The sequence below is a fragment of the Lycorma delicatula genome, chromosome 1 (assembly GCF_047948215.1).
Source record: "Lycorma delicatula isolate Av1 chromosome 1, ASM4794821v1, whole genome shotgun sequence".
NCBI classification, from domain to species: Eukaryota; Metazoa; Arthropoda; class Insecta; order Hemiptera; family Fulgoridae; genus Lycorma; species Lycorma delicatula.
In genome coordinates, this window is record NC_134455.1 from 45,023,110 (window position 1) to 45,041,197 (window position 18,088).

An 18,088-nucleotide genomic window follows, 5' to 3' on the forward strand; every position below is an offset into this window, starting at 1 on the left:
TTCATCATAGAATAAGACTAAATAAAGTAATTTATATCTATCTCTACTATTATATAAAGAGGAAGAGGGTTTTTGTTTGTTCAGGATAAACAAAAAACTACTCAATCAATCAAAACCAAACATTTACCCTTGTTTCTTGACAGAACTAAGAAGATTTTTGGGTATTTACCCTTGTTTCTTGGCACAACAAAGAAATGTTTGGGTATATCTCATCTCAAAAAAAATCTCTCTCTCTCTCTGTGCGTGCGTGCACGTGTGTGTGTTCACGAGCACATATGTGTTGTAGTTATAGTACTAGCAGAGATTTGCCAGAAGCAAAAACTTTAATGAACTGAATTAATTTTGAACTGCGAGCGTCTACCCCTATGTGAGCTGGGTTTGAGTGATTATAAATATCTAAAAACCAATTTCTAGATTTTTTTTGAAATTTCAAGTTTCAAGGGTTACAATGGATTTTCAAATTTTTTTTAATTTCTCAGTAACAAATGAAGAGATCAACCTGATTTTTGGCAAGTATAATCTTCATATCAATAAACAAATTTCTAAATTTTTGACATTCGACCTTGAAAGGGGATGAAGACAGGTAAAAAGAATTTTGAACAACGATTGTAAATTTTCCCAATCCCAACTACAATACATGAGTTATTCAGTAGATTTGGGCTTGTATATTCTTCAGATAAATATTTAAAACCATTTTTGGGTTTTTTAATTCTGATTATTTTAAGGGGTGTGAAGGTTTACAGCGCTGTGGCTCAACCAACACAGCCACTGCCACCATTACTGTATCTGTTACTGGCTGCACCTGCCTTCGATTACTTCACTAAGAAACATAAAATAAAAAGATTGACCACTAAAGGAAACACAAGTAACCATATAGGGCAGGCGAAGCTACGTTGGGGAGCTAGTGTACATAATATATATATATATATATATATATATATATAAATATCTACCAACCAACCTAGTTTGAATAACAACTAGTCACAAGTTTCTTCTCTCCAATTCATCAAAAAGTTTCTTTACTTCAACCTTTGTTAAACCAATTACTTCTCAACCACCACAATGCCTCTACTCTTTACGCCAATGCCATTTTTGTTACGGTGCACACACCTATTTTTGTGATTGTTACGGTTTACAGAAAAATCATAACTAAAAAACTATTGGTCCTGGAAGGATGAAACTAAAAGCAATTTATTCATATTTTCTCAAGATAAAAGATTGGTCCAGTGATTTGTTTATCTATCTCTCTTCTTTCTATGAGAAAATTACCAATAAATTTGAAGATGACAAACAGTGAAATTTCACTTTTGGTAATTTTTTTCAAGAGGGAGGGATGGCACACACAGTTTGAATTATTTTTTTTTATATGTAGGTATACGTTAGTAGTTTTACCATAAATAATATTAATGGTGAAAAACTTATCCCTAAATTTTTATGAATTTTTGAAAACTCATTTTTTTTTAAATTCAAATTTTGGCTTCAAATAACTCTGCTGGAGCTGGTAATATAAAAATCTCAAACTTGCACAACTTACAGTGTTTTTGTTGCTGTTTATGGCAAATAAAAAAGTTTCTTGTGTATTGTACTAATAAAAGAGTTATAATCTCTCAAAAATCATGAAAACCTGTAAAAAGCGATATCATTTTGACTCGCTAAATAAGTGCTCCAATGGGGTTTCTATTCTTTCTTGCACTTTACACTTTTTTATATTTAGCCCCTATGTTGCTGAAGTTGACGTTTTCAATATTTTTAAAATTGTTTTCTAAAGTTATTAATGGTAGGTTGTAAGTTATTAATGAAAGGTCATAATTTAAAGATAACTTAACCAATACCAGTAACCTAATACAATTTTAATTCAAAAATGCTTGTAAAACTTACCCAAACTGAGATTTCAATGAGTAGCCTACATCTTTTTTCATGAATTCATATTATATTTTTATATTGGTTTATTTTTGTTAACACTATCAAAGAAAAAATAAATTGAAGCAAAATTTTACTTATTCTTCAATGAAATAGCCTGTTTTTTTTTTTTAGCAATGAAAGTTTATTATTTAGTGTGGTTAACCAACAGCTGTGATATCTCTTCTGATAATTCTCTTGAAAATTGTGTGAGAACGACCCCGTCACTGTAGTTAGTTCAAGTGGTGTAAACTTTCTCAGGACTTTGCAGATTGGTAACCACTCTTCATCTTGTGGAGACTTTTGAAATGATGTACGTGGTCCAACTGGGTGGAAAAAATGAAGCTGCACATCGTCATTTTCGGGGCTAATATCTATCACTTCTCCTATCCATCACTGATCATCATACACACAAGCAATAATCTTTCCTTAAGTGAAAGTGGTATAATACTTGACAGAGGATGTTCTCTTCATAGTCCTTGGAAGTTGAAGCAAAGTAACAACTTACAATACCTTCTGACACAGAAACATACTTGTGGTAGCTTCTAGTACCTTAATTTTTAGTTAATTTTGATGTAGGTGATACACCCAAAATAATACAAGCAGCATCCTCAATATTGTGATGTGGGGCAATGTACTGCTCTTGGTCTTTACATTTATATAGTTTTTTGTTCTGCTGAGAAAAAATACTTTTGAAACAGTTAACACAAAGAGACTTTCCAGGAACTAAATTTAAATTTAGAAAAATGTGTACTCTTAAGAGCTTGCTCTAATGTTATTTGTCTTAAGCTTTTCTTAACTGATTTTTTATGAGTTCTTAAAGGGTCACAACAGAACTGTCCAGACTGAATTTTGGCAAAAAGCTTTTTTTATGATTTACAAACTTTAGTGACATTGAATTAACACGTAAAAAAATAAGTTGTTGATCTTCATCACTAAATTCACAAATTTCCATGAGTTCTTTTGGAACTGTACCATACACTGTTTTGTGACACTCTTCATTCACATAAATTCCTACAACATTGTTCTACCACTGTTTTATGTGAACTACTTAAAAATGACGTAAAAATTTAACCAATTTTAAAATTTACAAATATAATATTATTAAGTAAAAATTATTTATTTAATAAACATTTCCAAAGACAGGATGAAATTTGAGACACTCGGTAAAGATGTGAACAGGTCACTGACTAATGTCAGACTGATCAGTCTGTAACTGCAAAGCTAAATGACGCAACAAGCATAAATGAGCATATTGCAACATAAACATATTGTAACATAAACCCTGTAGTTGAATGATTCAAACAAGACTATTTCAACTATAGTAATAAGTATAAAAAAATAATAAAGTACCAAGACAAGAAACCGCCTTGGAGCACTTATTTAGCGAGTCAAAATTGTATCGCTTTTAACAGATTTTTGAGAGGTTATAACTTTTTTATTAGTACAATGCACAAATAAGTTGTGCAAATTTGAGATTTTTATCACCAGCCCCACCAGAGTTATTTGAAGCCAAAATTAGAATTTTTTTTAAAAATTAGTTTTCAAAGATTCATAAAAATATAAGGGTAAGTATATCACCACCGTTATATTATTTATAGCAAAACTACTAACATATACCTACATATAAAAAAAATAATTCAAACTGTGTTTGCCACCCCTGCCTCTTGAAAAAATTACCATAAGTGAAATTTCATCGTTTTTCATGTTCTACTTTATTGGTAATCTTTTCATAGAAAGAATAAAAATAGGTAAATAAACCACTGGACCAGTCTTTCACATTGAGAAAGTATGAATAAACTGTTTTTTGTTTCATCCTTCCAGAACTAATATTTTTTTAGTTAATATTTTTTCCATAAACCCTTTAAAATCACAAAACAAACTGTTTAAACTGCTTAAACAAAAAACTAAAAAAAAAAAAAAAATAGTGTTAAGGTCCTGAGAAATGTCAGAAACAAGTGGGTAAATTTCAATTTTTTTTAATTAGTCAAGCAGCCACCCTTGGGTCACTTCAAATGGATTGACTCACATGCAAAAAAAAAACAACAATATCAATTACAAATTCAATTAAGAAATGAACAATTTTGTAATATAATTTTTATCAAGCATCAAAATTCTAAAAGACTTTTTGACCCCATATTTCACACCTCTAAAACAATAACTTAACACCATACAATATAGACCACACTTCTAATAATTACCATACATCTAAACTAAGAAATTTGTTTAATTAGTAATTTATTACCTTAGGAGCTTCAACAGCACTCTTTTTAGGACGTCGTTTCACATTATTTGGTGGCTGGGTGGGAGCTGGCAATGAAGTCTGAGAAGGCAAATGAGTTTTTTCCTTAGTTATTTCTGGTTCTGGACCAGATTCTTTATCACTGGCTTTGGATTTTTCACTTCCCTTACGTTTTTTAACAATTCGTTTTAATCTAAATATTGATGGCAAAGTAGGTGGACTTTCATGAACAGATATTTTATTTTGAGGAAATTCTTCAGACACTGTTATTCTACATGATTTTTTAAATTCTTCTACTAATTTTTCCAGATCTGTAAGAAAATTAGGATCAACAACAAATACTTTAGTTTTCAGCCGCTTCTTTCTCTTTTTGTGTTTGTGTTGCCTTACTCTTGCTAGACCACGAGGAAGAACAGTTCTAGATCTAATCATTTGTCTTCGACTACTACTTTTTTTATCAAAACCGACATATTTCTTACGATGATGAGAAGATTTGTTTGCTTCTCTATGAGAACGATGTTTTAATTCACCATTTCTGTTTAAAAACTCATTCAAAGTTTTGCTACCTTTTGTGAAGGGAATATCTAATCTTTTACTCACTCTATCACATACGTCATGTAAAAATGCACCTGCATTTTTCTGATATGTATCTGAGGATTTACTTGAATTACTACCTACATTACTACAGTCTCCAACTCTCTTTCCTTTAATTGCTGAACATCCACTTGCATTTAAAGACCTATCACCTATTGGTAGATTCGGTTCCAATGTTGGTGGCAACTTTTTTGGGCGGCCAGGACCGCGTTTACCAGGTACCATCATACCATGTAACCGAGGTAAATCCTCATTTTCTACCATATTAACAACTGTATTTTTTACTTTATAAAACGGTGGCACTTTAAGCATATCAGCAGGTAATCTAGGTAATCTTATGTCATCTTTTCGTGGAGGTCTTCCTTTTTTCCGTCCAGAACCTTTTGGCCTCCCAGGTCCTCTTTTACCACCATTTCCAACGCGAAGTTCTTCAGTAGTAGTATATAGTTTAGTCAGCTTTGGCTAGAAAAAAAAATGCAATATAACAACTACAAAAATATAAAATTATTTAAAGTAATTGTAAATATTTTCTATTCCTCTAATTGAAAACTGTTCCTCAAAATATATCCATTTTTGTATTATACATGTTTTGACCATAAAAGTGTCAGATTTAATTATATAAATAGGTAAGGAAATAAAATTAAAATAACACTCGAATCGCTTATAATCATAGCAGAAATACAAAAATTTGTGGAAATTTTGTATAATTATTTTAATGAAATAGTTCATATTATTACTTATTTTAAATAATTCTGTTTTAGGTTTTCGTATTTGAAAATTATTTTTGTCGCATCTTATTTTAGAAACACATTTTCCTGCCAATAAAACGCTAAAAATATTATTTTTTTGCCGGAGTATATTAAATCATGGAGAATCATTCTAAACCACTGAAACAGAAACAATTCAGTCATGTTTTCTGTTCCAGGACAGCTCAAAATCAACAATCAGTTTTTAATTTAGAAACATTTAGAAGGATTTATGGCCAATAATCTTTTTCCTCCTTACGTTTGTCTTCAAGGATGTGAAAGTAAACTAAGAATTAAAAAAAAACTACAATAATTGTAGTTCCACATTTAAAAGCAATAGGTGTAAATGTTTAAGAAAATTCAGTATAAGTAATTCAGTTACTTCAAAAAATAAAATGCTTCCTTTATCAGAAAACCCACTTTACTTCTACCCATGACCACCATACAGAACACGTATGTGTGTAAGTGTAATAATATTAAAGTGACCTGACAAGAAGGTCAGACACTTCAAGGTGAAGAGATAAAGTCACTCCCAAAAATTATTTACTATTCCCAAGAATAGTAAATATCAGATTCAAGGCTTACTAAAAAAAAAAAACTGAAATGAGATATATATGTTTACTGTTGCGTTCTTCATAGATTTAAGTACTGTTGTATACATTAGATGCAAATGATATTCAGTCTTAAAAGCGATACCTTCATTCTGTTCCCCATAAGGATTGCCTGTTTAGTGAATATCATTACTTTCAGAAGACAATTCTTAGAGTCAATTGACTTAAGATGTTCATATTCATCACCGACATAACTGAGTGTAAAGCAACAAAATTAACTTACCTCTTTCATGTTTAAAACAATGTTATTAACTACCAAAACTCAGCGGAACATATAAAAAAAAAAACAGTAAAATTTTGAAAAACATACATAAATATAATACAATTCCTAATTTTTTTAATAAAAATGTCCTTTAAAAAATTGTTACAAATGAAAATGATTATCATAACATTCGCTACAGAGCAAATTGGTTTTTAAATTTTAGGACATATTTTATCTAACAGACATCTGAGCCACTGTTTGGCAGCTTTTTATGCACCTTCTCAAGCAGGAAGCAGATCCAAATATAAACTGAATACCTGTCACTTGACTTAAGGAACAGCTGCAACTGCTGTAAGGTTCTAGAGTATTGCCGAAGCACCATCTGATACAATCCTTAGTTTCTATTCTAAAGGTTTTTCAGGAAAGGAAATATGAATATGACTAAATGGTATTTAAACAACAGAGGGATGGCCATGTGAAATCAGTGTATCTTTTGCAGGATTACAGACAAGTGCCATGTATTTTAATGGTAATATTACACATGAATTTTAGTGTGCAACGTAACAAATGAAAGATAAAGAAATGACAAATCCTCAACCTAGAATTTAACTTTAAAAGCAAGAGTAATTAAATTCACTTCAAAGAAGTGTCTTCCTTAAAAAGAAGCTTTCTGACTATTTTAAAAACCAACCTTAAGTGATTACTTTTAACTACTTTCATTTTTAGTATTTAAATTTTTTTTATTGAAAAAACTCATTACATGGAATACAAATGCTACTATTTAAAAAAAAAATATATTTAATGAAATAGCACAAAATAAGTTAATTTTACGTTAGCTGTCTTTTCTAAAATAGAACTCTACAGAAATTTTTGTAAATAAGTATCAGTCAATCAGTTATTCAATCTTTTTCTTTATTCTGTGTTTCTGGATCAATACATTTTTACAAGGCTTTTTTAATAAATTTTCATGAAAACTTATTGAAAATTACACCCGTTTCAAAGATGAAATAATTTTAAAAAAAATTTAATGTAAAATCAAACTTACATTTGTAGAAATTGGTTCCTTATTCCTAATGTGATGGTGTGAGCCAGATCCTGATGATGGTATCTTCTTGCGTGGAGGATATAAACCAGGGTCATTTTTTGCATATGTCTTTGTTATTGTTGGTGGAGGAGGTGAGGGTGGGTGTGATTTGGTAGAAGGAGGAGCAGGTGAATGTGCTGGTGCATTTGAAGCAGGTGAACATGACTGATGTGATGGTGAGCCTGCTACAGATTGAATCCCACTATCTGGAGATACATTAGAAACTGAACAATATGCTTCAAGTTCTGGTGGCAGAGCTAACTTATTATTTTGATGAACAACTGGTGGTGCCACACTCAGTTTTGGAGGTCTCCCTAAATAAAAATAAACCTTACATTAGCAAATATACAATCTTAATATGCACTTAAACATTAAGCTAAATATTGAATATTTTTATCATAGATCTGTTAATACTGGGTTTTAATTATATCTATTAAACTTCTATAAATATTAAACAGTTAACTTTATGATCAGCATCATGTATGGCAAGTGTGAAGTTAATTTCATTTTTTGTGAAGTCAACATATTTTTCCCCTGAAGACAAAATAAATCATTTCACAATTTTTGTTTTTATATAGCATCAACTGCTGTTACCCACTAATAAATGCCCATAGTGTACAAAAAACTGCACTCAATGTTTAGTTTAAGTCATTACAGGGATTTATTCATAAAATGTGCTTTGTTGGTTAGTTTTAATTTATTTCACATCCTTCAACTTTCAGGAGGCTACCTTTTAAGATGTTCCATGTGTAAACATTATCAAGAGATGCAGTTTATCCATCTTACACTTGACCAACTTCATAATAATTAATATATTTATAACCTGTTTTTAATTAAAATTTAAAAGAATTAAGAATGGTCCACTATTATTTCTATGAACATGATAAAGCAAATCTAGTTAACATACAGTTAATATCTATTGTGATCACTTCTTAACACAAAATCTATAAATATGAACTATATAATTTGAATCACTAAATGAATGAATTAAATTAATTAGTTAATTAAATGATTAAATTAACTTTCGTTTATATTAAACAATGATTTAGCTATCAAGCACACTGGAAGAATGAAATACATGACAGGTAAATTTTAAATCGTGCAAGGGTTGATAAGAAACCTTTAAAGCTAATTTTACCACATATATTTTTACCATTTTCCTAATACATTTTTATATATAAAAAAAGTTTATTAATTTTATTAAATCAATAAAAAATAAATTCAGAAACAAGATGAACTACATAAACAAATGGTGCATGACAGACAAACAAAATTATACATATTAATCTACTTATTAGTAACGCTATTCGTTTAGATATTTACAGATACTCTAAACATCTAGTTGAATGATGGTATAAAATAGAGATATCTACTAGGAAAAATCTTTAATTTTTTATGTTGTAGTACCACAGCTACAGCTTATGTATTGTAAAATAACTATGTTCAAATGTAAATTTATTTCTGGATAATCCAATTTATTTCACGTTCTTTATTCAAGTTCTATAATTCTAATTTTTGTAAAACAAAAATAGTTCCTTCCGTTTAGCAAGCACAAGTTCAAGTTACTTTACAATCATACCACAACTTCAATCCAAAAGTTTCTAACTCTCATATTTTTACTCTTCTATGATTTGAGACATCAAGCTCAAAAACAGTTGCTCTTTATAAATGTTAATTTTCTCACACTGAAAAGTGAGGCTCCCTCATACCTATTGGAAATTTCATGAGCCTTCCTCACTATCAAACCTAGGTCGTTCTATAAACAATTTATGGCTTTTCCAAGCTGAATTGGCACAGATCTGGTCTAGGCAATGACTGTCTAGCTAACGCAAGGTTATATATGCTACTCATGTAAGACAGTACATATACAGTAAATTTTTTATTTTATTTTATAGTAACTTTAAGACTAATTTTTTTATACTAATTTACAGAATAATTTTTTTTTTACTATTTTTTATACTAATGTTTATGCCAATCAATAAATAAATTCACATCATAAATTTTTTAATTATTTTTAGTCTTAAATTTATATAAAAAAATAAATAAATTCAAAAGCAAATAAAACAATACATTAATATTTAGCTAACTTATTTTTAAATACTTAAAGTAAAAAAAATATTGAATATATTTATTACCTAAAATGTAGGTATTTCTTCTTTTTCGGTGTTTTTATGATTGTTTTTACTAGCTCGACAATCCTTTTTTCAGTAGAACTTTTACACTTTATATTACAATGTATTTTATTATGAATTTTGTAACTAGCACTAGCATAATACAAAAAATTAAAGTAAAAATTACAAAGCCGAATATATAGCACTTCCCACTGCATGTTCTCGTCTTTTGACAATTCAGATGAACTCTCACTTCCCAAATTGATGTTGACACGTTCAATTTGTTGTTCTAGAGGTCCTTGCAGCTTGCGATACTCATCTTCATTTTTTTTAACATGTTCGCAACATTTTATCCAGTCCTCGATTGAGAGTTCTGCAAACTTTTTTATGGCAAATTTTCATTGTTGCAGTTATTGTAAATTGTAAATTTCAGCTGCAATCTGGTTCTTCACCTGTGCCTGCATCATCTCAATGGGATTCAAGTCGGGATGATATGGGGATAGGTGTAAAATAGGGAATCCACCTTCCTTCAATATCTTATATGTTTTCATGATTTTTATTTTTTGTAATTATCTCATACAACTGCACTTTCATCAAATTTTCATGGAATGGTAAGCTGTTAGTCCGCAGCCAGTCAATCATGGATTTTTTTTTTATACTGAATTCGGTGCTCAGCTTTCTTCAGCACTGTGATAAGAAGCATTATCTAGAATAACAACACTCTTTACTGGGAAGTTAGGCATTCATTTTTCCCTTATCCACATTAAAAACATGTGGCAGTTCATTTGAGAATGATAATCAATTGAGGAAGATTTGGCTTTCCATACTGTCAAGCAGTTGGGAACAAATCCCATTTCACCACTGATGGTGGATAACTATTATCCTTTCTCCTTTTGAAATTGGCACACCAAAACAATCAGACGCATTTGAAGTTGTCAACATTTCTGTTGGTAATGAGAACTAAAAATATAGGTCCCATCAATGTAGATGACTGGTCTTTCTTCAACTTGGCATTCTTCAATTTTATTCAAATACACAAACCGTTTGTACTGAATATCATGTTTTTCAATAAGAACTGCGCTGTTATTTCTGATTTTCTTCCATTTGAAGTCCATGCTTAACAAAAGTGTCCATAAGCTATTCTTCTGCCCATTAAATACCTTATCACTTTTTATTTTTGAGGTAAGTTTTCTTAGAGAAGGCAAGCAGCCCTCGGTTAAGTAAAATTTTAACACTTTACATCATATAGCATTCCAATCAAAACTGTCTGTGTTTGTCACTTCCTTACTTCCCCACTTTTTGTGTTTTATTCCTTTGCGAGAAGTGAATTTTTTTTCTGAAGCTATTTCACCAGTAATTTGATAAACTGTTCTTTTTGAGACTCCTGTGGCACACGTAACATGTTCTATAACTTTTTTGGGGTCACTAACAAACATCCCAACTGCAGTTTCTCCTATCATGTAATTAAAAACATTGTGTATAATTTGTTTCTCTTGGCAGTAAATGTCTTTTCCACGTAAATTAGACATAATATGCAAAATAATAAAATCAATTCCAGTAACAAAATAATAAAACCAGTAACAAAAATAGTGAGAATTTATTTAAAGAGATTAAAATTTTAAAAAGAAACCTGAGACTTAACATAACTGCCTGCCAAAAATCATATGATTCATGTTACTGTTTGTAATAATTTAATTTATAATATAAAAAAACATATTATATATACATATATATATATCATATGCAACTGCAAATATAGTATAAATTAGAATGGGATCATATACAAAAATGTTAGTCTAAATGAATCAGGAACGGTTTGTATAGAGATTTAATGTTTCATTTGAATGTTTAGAATGACACATCGTTCGGTTATCATTTACACAAACATGAATAAAGAAATTTTTTTATGTATGACTCACTACCTAGGCTAGTGTACAATTCTTCACCACTCCCAGAACAAAGGGCGAAGAGCGTAGCGTAAACAATAGACATCAATCTTGTGCTTGTTTGGCTTGGATATTATACACAATTATAAAACTATAAATAAATATACTTTGGCCTAAACACTAATCAGTAACAGCCAATTAGTCTGCATAATAATTCATAACCTATCTATTTCAGTATCAAATAAAGAAATAAATTAATTTAATAATATATAAACTCAGGATTAAATAAGTAACTAATAAATATAAGATGTGAATTTGTTTATTGAGTGGAATAAATAACAGTCGTACCATATACATACTGCCTTTAATTGAATAGTATTATAAACCTGTGCTCGTTAGGCAGTAAGATATACAGCTATGTTGTTCATCAGAATTGTGCCAATCTGGCTTGGACAAGCTACACAAATAAACAATAACAGTGATAAAAATGTTGGTAAAATCATTACTATTCACAGTAAAAATTGTTGTATTAATATCTTTTTCTTAGTCAGATCAAAAATAAATTGTTTACATGCTTCACAGGTTACACTTTTAAGATATCAATATAACAGAAGCTGGTTCTTTGTTAATCTTTGATTTTCTGATTATTAAAAAAGATTTTTAATCAAAACTGACCAATGATTTTTTTGACTGCTATATTTAAGCATAGCAGGACTGAATGTTAGTTATACTGTCTTCTTGCTACCTACTCCTCAGTCTCTTCAGTATCAAGACTTAGTTAGTTTTCCTTGACTCAACCATTATAATGTCATGATATTAACAATTTACAAATGATACAAACCATCACGTGATATTTTCATAACTAAAATACCTAGTTAGTTAAGGAACTGCAATAATAAACTCACCAAAAGCAAGTTAGGTAAAAATAAAAAGTTAATCCTTTCACCATAATCACTTAACTGCTTTTTTTTTTTGCCTTTTACTACAATCACCTGCTTTTATTTTCAATAGTTGAAAGTTGAAACCTGATAACATTATATGGAAGCTAATTAATGAAACTGTAAAGTGATGTAATTCAGCAGTTAATTTTGATTTCATAATCAACATTAATTTTAAATCAACAGAAAGAATTACCTCAATTTTCAAACAGTACACTTTCATTTAACACTACCACCAAAAAGATAGGATAATTAGAATTGGTCTTTAAAATAAGATCATCTTCCTGTCTGTTATGTTTTCAACATAATTCAATGAGTATGAAGAAAGTATGATGAAATGTGACACACTAAGTCCCACCTACTTCTATAAGAAAATTTCATTCCACAAAAACCTGCAAGATAGCAATAAGCCCTACAGAAGATAGATAAAAAATAAAGACAACATTAAATCCTTCAGAACAATTCTATAACATTCATGTAACTCATTACTGAATTTATTTTTTTAAATTCTTCTATGTCATACCAAATAAAATAATATATATGTAAAGTTAAAAATAGTTTATTCACAGTTAAAATCAGTTTAATATAAGGAATTTATCTATGCACTTACCTCTCTTCCGGCGAGGTACATCACATCCGCTACTTCTTGAAACTTCAGCAGATACCTTGGAACGAGACACGCTACTTCCATTTCTTACAGACAACTGCTCTGTCTTTTGATTGAACTGCTGCAACAAATTAGATGAATAGCCAACCTACAAAGAAAATGAAATGTATTTATAAGTGTTTATAGAGAATAATGATGCACGTACTTTCTCGATCTTTCATTACACATTATCTGCTTGCAGTTACACAAACTTTAACAGAATTTAACCTACCATTATAAGTAACAATTTTGCTCCCTTTTTCCATTGATATGACAACCGTCAACTCATATCATTAAGGTTTTCAGAAAATGCTTTGGAAACAACTATTCAAAAAACTTTTAACATCTAAAGGAATAGCATCTTGGAAATTAAAGTGTCTTAAGGATTACATGCAAACATCCTGATCCCGTAGGGGAATATACCTTCCATGTGGCAGTTTTGGTTACCATGCCTGCCCCTCCATACCTAGCTCTTATGGGCTTTGCCGATGGTCATTTTCAAAACCTTGACAAAAACTGAGGGATGCCTTGTGCTTACCTCAGTCACAATGTCACCAATGCAAATGCCACATGTGACATTCCCATAGGTGTACTACTACTATTAAGAACTCTCAAGAAAAGAAAACAAAACACATTTAAACTAAATCTCAAACAAGATTGAATCTCGACTGAAATCTCCTACCTTCCTGAAAAGTAAAGAATTGAGTTCAACACGCAGTAACAAAGAATACAAGAACAAACATTAAAAAAACCATAAATACAAAACAACAAAAATGTAATACAACAACAAAAACAGAAACAGAAGTGGGAAAGCCCAAGCGGCACCCTAGACCCCCCTCAGCAATTCTTTCTTTTGCCAAGTAATTTACAAAGTTCTCTACTATGACCCATTCAGCCTGGTTTCACCAATTAACGATGAGATCTAACGTCAACCTGATAATATCACACCGACAAATAGTTTCCATGTGCATCAACTTGTACTTTGAGCATTCATACAAAACATAATGAACATCATCCATTGCATTATTGCAGACACATTCCTGAGTCCACCAGGCTGAACCTCTGCAGCCTGTCCCTAAAAGCACCATGCCCAGAAAGATACTGCTGCATCATGTACTTGTTCAGGCTTACCCAAGAGGCACCTGAAAACTACCAAAATCTGTAAAGACCATGCGTATAACACGGCTTGCCACAATGCATTGCCGTGTTGTTCATTTCCCAATTTTTTACTGTTACTTCCCTGATGCAAGCAAATTATCAGTTTCAAACCCACGATCACCAAGATCACCTCCTGTTAAATCATGTGGTAGCCATCCACTACTGTTAATAATATTAGCCCTCATACAATAATAATAATAATATATATAATAATAATAATGAGCCCTCAACAATATCCAGATAGCTTTTGAATTTTAGCTTATCCGCCCAGACTGGCACTGTATGTAGCATAATTGCTTCGCAGACACCCTTATAAGGATACTCATGGTCTTAAAGTTAAGACCCCAATCAGGATTGACAACACATCAAATATCAAAGAAGGCACTACAGGCCTTCTCTGTGAAATTTTAAAGGCGCTTCTTAAATTACATTTTCACATCTAGAAATACTCTGAGGTACTTTTGACTTGACATACTTTAAGCACTGCCCTGCCATAAAAACACAGACTTGCCGACTCACAGCCAAACAGCCTATAAGGGATATCATCATGGTTTTCTCCGGGCTAAACATCATCTTCTGTTGATGACCCCACAACCCGAATACCCTGCAAGCTTGAGTGGCTTGACGTTCTACCTCCCTCCACGAGTATCCTTCGACCAGCAGGAGCCCATCAGCATAAGCCACAATGCAACAGCTGCTGGGCAACCTCAGTGACAGAAGAGAATCAACTCTACTACCCACAACAAAGAACTAAACATGCTGTCCTGAGAACAACTCTTGCACAGCGTCTTGTCTACCTCATAGTTGCCCTTGCGGAGCAGCACATCCCGATCACTGAAGTAACTTTGCATGACCTGCAATTCACTCACTGTGCATTCTCTTCTTTGCAGGAGTATTCCATTTTAATTCAATAAATCATCAGTGCATCACTACTTTTGATTTTGATATTTGGTACATGATAACCACCCACCTTGTAGTAGACAAAAAATACTTTTATATTTTTGAAAAACATTTTTCTTAAGTAATAGACTATCTTCTAACTCGCCAACACATAAAACAGCCACTTTCATCACTTTTTCCATGAGCTGTAACATTCTTATTTAAAATCATACAGAGGTGATTAAGCGCTTTTTGGAAAGAGTAAAGATGGAACTTCATCTTAGTGTAACAAAATACATTTTGTTACATAACCAAATCTTGTAATATTTACTGAATTTACATTTACAAATTGTTTTTTTTTCTTTTTTTTTTTTTTCAAATTTTGGGCCCAAAATAAATAATGAAGGGCTTAGGGTAACAGGTCTGTTTTTACCTTTACCTAACTCTTAGGTACTATAGTACTTACCTATGGACTGCTATTAAGTGTCTTTCATTAAAAATAATGCCCACCAAAAGATTTTGAACCCAAAACACATATGTGGAACGGGTGGCAAAAATCAGAAATTTTTACAGCAGTAAGTACTCCCTAGAGAGTGGTTTTAAAGAAGTCAAACCACCCAGCAAGCTAACATAAGATAACCTGTTAGGCTACCTATACGGTTAATATAAGAAAACAACTAATAATATAACAAAAATTCTGAACAATAACAAAACTAATAAAATCTAACCACAGTAATCACTAATTATTAAACTATAAAGTAGCTATGGAATAACGTAATTTGAAAAACAAATTATCAGAGCTTATTTGAACACAACCTTCCTCAATTGTGTTCTGTGTTGAACTCCATTACATGGAAGCAGCTAAGTCAACGTTTAACAGAATACCATACATCACAAAGTTAAACAATGTTAGGTGCTGTTGGTGTATTTATTAATTACTAATGGACATAATAGTAAAGTCACAATTTATAAATAAAACAGTAAATTAATTCTTCATGCCAGTCAACTAATGAATTGTTGAACAGCACTAGTGTTTATTGCATAAATTATTAACATATATAAATACTATATAAATTACTTTACTATAAAATTACTAACGCATATGTTATAAATATACGAGGTATGTGAGAAAAGTAATGAAACTTTTTACTTACCAAAGTTTTTATTTTTTTTCAAACAACAATATTACCCCCTTCAAAGTAGTTCCCTTGGGCAGCTATAAACCGACAGAGTCGTTGTTCACACTCCTGGTAGCAGTGCTGGAAGCACGTCAAAATGACGTCCTTTTAAGACATTTCAATTTCGGGAAAAGGAAAAAGACATAAGGACTCAAATCAGGTGAATAGGGGGGTTGAGGAACCGTAGGAATGCGTTTTGAGGTCAAAAATTCCCTGATTGAAATGGCCGTATGACACGGGGCATTGTCATGATGAAGCATCCACTTGTCTGCAATGTCTGGTCTTTTGTTTTGCAATGTCTGGCAATGTCAAATCACACTTTTCCTGAGTCTTTCAAGGACATATTTGTAAAACACTTGATTAACAGTTTGTCCTGGAGGGAAAAATTCTTTATGTACGATATCCCTAGTGTCAAAAAAGCAAATCAGCATGGTTATGATCTTTGATTTGCTCAATCGACATTTTTTCGGTCAAGGACAAAGTGTGTCACACATCAATTTGCCGTTTTGTTTCAGGATTGTACTGAAATATACAGGATTAATCACCTGCGATCATGCAATTGAAGAATTCTTGGTCATTGACAATCCTCTTAAGAAGATCAACGCAGACATTTTTTCTTCGATTGTCCTTCTGTTCCATTGTGAGGTTTTTCGGCAGCAATTTCGCACAAACCTTTGGCATGTCCAAATTGTCTGTCAAAATTTGATGTACAATGAAAGTGTTTAAATTTAACTGTTCACTCATCATCCTTATCGTTAAACGATGTTCTGATCTCACAAGAACCCTCACACACTCAACGTTTTCATCAGATTTTGAAGTTGAAGGTCTCCCTGAGCAAGGTTTATCTTCAACGTATTCTCGGCCTTCCAAAAATGATTTGTACCAGCGGAAAACTTGTACTCTTGATAAGCAATGTTTCCCATAGGCCTGTTTCAACTTTTCAAAGGTCACACTCGCGGATTCCCCAAGTTTAACACAAAACTTGATTGCACAACATTGCTCTCTAAATTCTGATGCTCCATTTTCATAACACAACACATAAACAACTTCACTAATGGCACTGTCAAAAATAATGTGTTGGCTAAATAATGAGTTGAAACTCGTACTGAGCATATGGAAGGGATGAACAAACCAGTATAGCACAAACCAATAGACATAGTGTTGCCAGATCGCTCGCAGTGTTACCAATCTCATTACTTTTCTCACACACCTCGTACATTTCCTGATTCTTTTAAGTGTCAAATATTTTTCAAATAACTTTAGCCATCCTTTGAGCTGTTATTACTAATGTAGAAATTACGTATTTAAAAAACAATCTGCACGTATTAAATGCAAAAGACTAGAATAGAATTTTCCTCCAATAAAAAAATGTAACACTACAAAAAGGAAAAAGGAAGAAATATTTTGAAAATATTTATTACCTCATCATGCTCAGTATCATTTTCAGAATTCCCTGAGTGATTATTCTGCTCATCTTCTTGACCAGGATCAGAATCAAGATTAATACGATTGATAACATCACTAACATCAGGCAATATGTCCATATCTGATGATGATTCAGCTCCTGGACCACCAGTAGCTCTTGCACATGTTCGTGATGACCCAGTGCCCCCAGCCCCCCTACAACCCTCACCTGAACTGACATCTTCAAATCCATCAAATGGGCCACCTCCAACACCAACAACATCAGGTAATATTGCTGCCAAATCCTCTTGATTAATCACCTACAAATAGAGACAGAACAGTTGATAAGCACAATAGAAACCCATACCATTGCAAAATTTAGCAACATAAACATATACAGGTACATGCATACAGTAAAAAAAAAAAATCACTAAGCATATTCGGACTAATAACAATAAAAAAAAAAAATTGATGTCATCTGAAAAAATATAAGATGTTCAACTTAAAAGA

General features: G+C 31.6%; 1 protein-coding gene across 1 annotated transcript in view; it reads right to left on the bottom strand.

The window, feature by feature from the left end:
• ash1 (histone-lysine N-methyltransferase ash1) overlaps nt 1–18,088 on the bottom strand; it is a 229,911-nt gene that overhangs the window by 85,190 nt on the left and 126,633 nt on the right. Inside the window, exons 9-12 of the mRNA XM_075354323.1 lie at nt 17,596–17,898; nt 12,924–13,068; nt 7,340–7,692; nt 4,145–5,197 (exon numbers count right to left, since the gene is read on the bottom strand). Of these exons, the coding sequence (XP_075210438.1) occupies nt 4,145–5,197; nt 7,340–7,692; nt 12,924–13,068; nt 17,596–17,898 (1,854 nt within the window). The remainder of the gene's footprint in view (nt 1–4,144; nt 5,198–7,339; nt 7,693–12,923; nt 13,069–17,595; nt 17,899–18,088) is intronic.